The sequence below is a fragment of the Zea mays genome, chromosome 5 (assembly GCF_902167145.1).
Source record: "Zea mays cultivar B73 chromosome 5, Zm-B73-REFERENCE-NAM-5.0, whole genome shotgun sequence".
NCBI lineage: Eukaryota > Viridiplantae > Streptophyta > Magnoliopsida > Poales > Poaceae > Zea > Zea mays.
Genome location: NC_050100.1, coordinates 195700857 through 195706718, shown reverse-complemented (window position 1 = coordinate 195706718; position 5862 = coordinate 195700857). Strand labels below are relative to the sequence as shown.

Here is a 5862-nt window from a genome sequence, read left to right as displayed (position 1 = left end):
TAGCATGCATCTACTATCAACGTGTTGATCAAATATATGGCACCAGAAAATGCAAAAAGCAACATGATTAATTAAATATGGCGAATTGGCGATATGATTCAGAAACATATAGCTATACTGTATTACATAAGCATGTACAGTCCTTTATTTACTTAATGTACAAAAAGTTCACATAATCAAACACCTTATATACGTATGTACCACCATTTCTGATCATATAATTACCCCAGTATATCTATGCCATCGATCTATGTCGACATGTGTAGTTCAGATTTCACCGACACATATACATATACCCTAATAAATATTCTATCGCCTCCTTTTTCTTATCGTTCTGTACACACACATGCAGCTCCAAAAGCTACGTCAAATCCTCTAGACGAGTTCAAAGCCAGGTCCGTCCGTCCATAACTAGAAACCGCTAACAATTATTAACGTCTTTACACCTATTGATGCTTACTGACCGATGTCCCCTTAGTTAACGGTGACCTCCGGGAAGCCGAGCTGCGGGTGTGGCGAGAGCGGCGACAGGATCCCGAACACGCCCTCCAGCTGCTCCCACGTCCAGCTCGACGGCGTCACGGGAAACATCTCGTGGCCGGCTCCAGCGTCCGACGAAGGAGAGCACGTCGTCACCGTCGAGGCCGGGGTGGTCGTTGTCGCGGGAGACAGCGACGACGCCGGCGACCCGGACGCCTCGGCCTTGACGGACTTGGCTGGCTCGGCTCCGGCTCCGGCCCCGGCCGTGGCCGTGGCCTCGGCGTCGTGCATCAGCTTCCGTTTGTTCTGGGACGTTGCCGCGGCTTGCGGCGGCGGCGGCGGCGGCGCGAGGAAGTCCGCGCCGCGGGTGCCTACCTCGTTAGGGAAGTTGAGGATGGCCTTGGCGCCGCGCATGCGGAACGCGGCGCGGTCGTAGGCGCGCGCGGCCTCGATGGCGGTGTCGTAGGTGCCGAGCCACACGCGGGAGCCCCGCTTCTTGGGGTCGCGGATCTCCGCCGCGAACTTGCCCCACGGCCGCTGCCGCACGCCGCGGTACTTGCGGAAGTCGTTCGCGTCCAGGGCCGCCGCGCCAGGTGCCTCCAGCGGCACGGCCGCCGGGCCCCAAGCGTGCGAGGCCGGAGGCAGAGAGATCGTGAGCAGCGGCCTCCGGCTGGGGTCGGACACCGGCGAAGGCTCACCCCCGAACCGGATCATCACCGGCTCCGCCCGGAAGGCCGCCTCGCCGCCGGCCGAGGCGACAGTGGCGTCCGCGGCGTACTCGTTCGTCAAGTCCACGTACGCAACATGCGACGGCTGCGGCAAGAACGCCGCGGGCTGGTGGAACTCCGCCTGCGTGGGATGGTGAACGACCGAAGCAGAGTACGCCGCGGCGTTAGTAACGATGGGGAGGCTAGCCTCGCCGCCGAGAAGCTGCTCGCGGATGAGCTGCAGGGAGAAGTCGTCGATTTCACCGCTGAAGTCCATGGTTCAGGTGTGGCCGTGTGGGGTTTGTGTTAGCTCGCAGCCTCGCGGGCGGGGTGTGTGGAGCTGAAGTGGAGGTCGCGACACACAAGAGGACTCGGGAGTTTGGATGCGTGCGCGACTGCAGACTGCGGGGTGGAGGGGTCGAGCTGGGCCGGCGTACTTATATAGGCGTGAGGGGAGAACTTTTTTTTGTTCTTCAGGTTTCCAGGTTTAGCAATAAGAGCAGACCGGAAGAGGACGATTAGTACGAGCTCCATATAATTTATTGACGAGACGCATGGGCCCGCTGTGAGGAATACGGCAATTACCTAACAAATTCGTGTAACGAACCAGCTAAAAATGGAGTGAGGGTTATCTATCACGACATCGCTGTACAAACAGGTAAACGATTTATGCCTATACGTACAAAAGTGCCATTCGGTAAACGACTTAACACTTGAGTACCTTTGTCGTGGAACACTCAATGAAATACCTGTGCCGTTAAAAACAAAAAAAAATGACTTACCTAGTTAATATTTTTATGACACTCATAAAGACACTTATGTCCTCTAACCACTACAATCATAAGACAATTATGTCCATTCAGGATATTCGTCTTAACTCTTAACCATTTCATGTTTATTTTGTTTTAAAATAAAGTTTTTTTTACTTTATGAGATCTATAGTTTCCTTTTGGTTATTTTTCCATCGTGGTCGTTTGAAGAATTTGAATTTTAGATGTGAGAAAATTCAATCATTTTTTTCTTGGATGGATTATTTCAAATAAAATATCTGCCTATAAAGTTATATAATTTTTTAAGATATACAACTTTTATTTTAGTTGGTTTTTTATTCGAGATAGTTTGAAAAAAAAAATCAAATTTCAAACAGTGTGAGAGATCAAACATGATTTATTTAGTTGAATAGATGGGTTTAAATGAAAAGGCTATCGACTACGAAGATGAATAACATTTTTAAAACTATAACTTTTGTTTTGGGCGTTTCTTCATTCGAGGTTGGTCGCTACCGCTGTAAGAGTGCTAGCTCACATGTGTAGTTACTTGTAACTATAGATCATGTTTTGCCGCCCCCGGCCCTTTCGTTGTAAGAGTGCATCAGTTCGTCCATTATCGATCACGTCCATTGCGTTTTGCCGCCCCCGGCCCTTTCGTTTGACGTCAGGCTCCGCCGCTGGACGCCGCAGATCCAGCGGACCTGGCCTGGTCCTGCGACTAAACCACCGAGGTAGGCAGGTAGCTGCGCTGGCGCTGGCGCTGTCTCGGCAAGTCGGCCCGATCGAGCTGCCGGCCCCTCCTCCCCTTCTGACCTTGGGATGAGCGGCTCCACCGTGAACAGCAGCGGCACCTGTAGCTTGAGCTAGACTCTCAGTTAAGGCGGACGGCGATCGATGGGTCTGCTGCTGCCTGCCGGTGTTGATGGATGGCCGACTGGGCGCACGTTATACTAACTCGTGTAGTCGTAACTGTGACAGAAAGATACATACGTAGGATGAGACGCGGCAAACGCTGGCAAATAAACACATAACATAAAAGCTGTACTGCATGTCTGCATCTGCTCAGTGTGTGTCACACGATCGATAGAGATATATCCAGCCACAAGGTTCTGATAACGCTGGTCTGGTACATGGAGAGTTTGGCAATGGCAAGTTTGATTTTTTGCTCGTGGAAGATAAGGTTTTTTTCCCGGGTTGTACGCACATCGGTACACGAGTACACCACATCCGATATGCTAGAAAGCATGCATACATGTACGCGCGTGCGGGATTGAATAGACGCTACGATAGTTCTCTGTGCATGCACGGACGACGTTCTGTTATGAACGAAGCAATGCAGTACATAGAAGATAGGACATGAACGCTGGATGAGGATCTTCTCCGTTACGTCTCATCTATCGAGCTCCCTTCGTTCGTCAATCGTCACCGTTGTATTCCTTCTGCAGCGGAAGTGACAGGGGCCGGGAGCCGGAGAGCCTTGACCCTGATGGATGGGTGCTTCTGCTGTGCTGCTAGCCCACGATTAATTGGGACGACGGTGCGGCGCACAGGCCGGCACCGGCAGGCAGTCTCGGCTTTGTATAACGCGTAGGCCAGGGGCGCCAGTCACGGGTTCTCATGGGACGTGACACGGGTAGCCGGATAGGGCGGTACCAAACAGCTGCCGGCACAGTGACACCGTACGGTGGCGAAAAGGGCTGTGCCTGCTTGTCGGTTGTCACTCTGCTGATCGCTTTCGGACACGTATCGGGTGGCGCTGTTATTATTGTTTCCCACGTACATCAGCGCGCAGCCCTTGCATGGTCGCGCCTCCGCTTGTACACACACGCATATAATGCACACTTGCCACCGGCATCAACGCATCAGAAGGTACCAACACTTGTTTCTGCCAGAGCCATGGCCAGCCTCTCCAAGGATGTAGTAGTAGTGTAAGTGTAGTGCCCCTACTAGCTGCCGTACATATTCACTCTGTCATGAGGCCATTCCTTATTTCTATGTATTTGTTCATTTACGAGTTACGACTTATTTAAATATATATTTTGAGATAAACTAGTTTAAATTCAATTTATATCTCTACTAACTATTAAGTCTCGTTTGTAGACTGCCCCCGCCTCCTTCCGCCCGCCCGCCCCGCCTCCTTCCGCCCGCCCGCCGCAGTCCGTACGTCCGCGACCCCACCGCAATCCCGCACATTCCGCGACCGCCGCAAACGACCGCCCCTCCCTTCGCCCGCTTGCCGCAACGGATTTCCTTAACCTCACTGACTCGTGCTTCCCGCAGACTCCGTTGTTGGTCAGAGACGCCTCAGGCACGTCCTGCCGCCCGCCCCAACGCCGCCGCGCTGGCGGGACTCGCCGTACCACCCGTCGCCATCACCACCTCTGCGGGACCATGCGCGGCCCTCGCCGCGCCGGGCGCCAACTTCAGCCTCCTCAACGCCGCCCCGCGCGCTGCCGCCGCCGCCGCCGCCGCAGACGAGGACGCCAGGGTCAGGCTCACCATCTGGAGGCTCCCCGGCGGCGGGTCACGGTCGGGAGGTTCGCCGGCGGGTCGAGGCCCGACGAGAGGGAGCTCCCCATGGTGTACACGGAGATGGAAGGCGAGTTCAACTTTAACAGCGGCCACGCGCCCAGGCGGATCTCGTGGGGCGCCAGGCAGGCCGCGGCCACGGACAGGGGCACCGTCCGCCGCTTCCTCTGCAGCGTCTTCGCCTGCTTTGGACGCGGCCACGCCCCGTCGGCGGCGGTCGCGCGCGCCATGCCTGAGCTCAACGACGATGACGTGGTGTCTGACCACAGCGCCGCCTTCATCCATGGGTCCAGGAGCTGGAGCACCAGTTGGAGGCTCAAGGACGGGCGTGCCGACGCCATGGTGCAGAGATGACCGCCGTATACTGTGTGGAACTGCTTGTAGTACTACTTAGGAGGATGAGGATGATTTAAGGTTGTAGAACAGGGCAAATTGGTGTTAGTACATATTGTAGTAGTGAGGAAGGGAAGGAGAGCAGCATCTCGACCTCTCAAGCTGAGTTGTCTTGTGACGGCCTATCAGGTCACAAGCTGAGTTGTCTTGTGACGGCACGCAGAGAGCTGGCCGTTGTCGATGCAGGGGAGGATGTGGCGGTCCTATTTACCAAATCGCCGGTGTTTTCATCTCCAAGTCCAAGGAGGATGCGCTCTGCACCAAGAACATGGTCCCGGGAGAGTCCGTGTACGAAGAGAAGCGTGTCTCCGTTCAGGTGCGCGATTGCTTATTCATGTCCTGTTTTATCTTCTCCTTTTATTATTGTATTGGTATTGCTTGTGTTTTCTGTTCCGGGAATGAGCTGACCTGTTGTAGATATGCGATTTTGCTGTTTGAATAAATATGTACGTTTTCATGGTCTGGTTATTGTTCTTTCGTGTTATCTGTTCATCCCAGTATGTTATATGTAGCCTTATTTAGAATCTGAAATTTATTCTGTTGAGATTCAGTCCACAAGAACTTGGTTATAACTGAGTATTGGATGCACTGTTATGTTCTGTTATCTTGAGACAACATCCTTGGCTTTGAGCTCCGTAAATGATGATCTTACTCGGATTCCCCTTCAGGACATCTAAATGGATGATGCAAATTCGAGTTTCTGATGCGCTTATGCACAGTTAAATGCAGTTTAGTCAATTACTTTCCCTTTCCATTTTAAGGATGAAGAATTGCTGTGAGGGGTTGTTTTGTCCCCCTGACTAAAATTTAGCCTGTGTCACATCACATTGAATGCTTGAATATTACTTACGAGTATTAAATATATGCTTAATTAGACTTATTAAATTTGTCTCACTGTTTAGTCTTCATCTGTCCAATTAGTTTTATAAGTAGACCAATTGTCACACTCAAGATTTCTTTAGTGAGGGGTTACTTTCATGATC

At 52.4% G+C, this 5862-nt stretch overlaps 1 protein-coding gene and 1 non-coding gene across 2 annotated transcripts; one reads left to right on the top strand and one right to left on the bottom strand.

Annotated features, from left to right (window-relative positions):
- Positions 1 to 299: 299 nt before the first annotated feature.
- On the bottom strand, positions 300 to 1590 carry LOC100384725 (uncharacterized). The gene has a single exon (NM_001177195.1). It carries the CDS (start codon positions 1462 to 1464, stop codon positions 475 to 477), a length of 990 nt encoding a protein of 329 aa, NP_001170666.1. The 5' UTR covers positions 1465 to 1590; the 3' UTR covers positions 300 to 474.
- A 3922-nt stretch (positions 1591 to 5512) lies between these two features.
- LOC111589434 (small nucleolar RNA snoR60) lies at positions 5513 to 5587 on the top strand. The gene has a single exon (XR_004849855.1). It is a non-coding gene; the product is annotated as a small nucleolar RNA snoR60 (small nucleolar RNA).
- Positions 5588 to 5862: the final 275 nt, after the last annotated feature.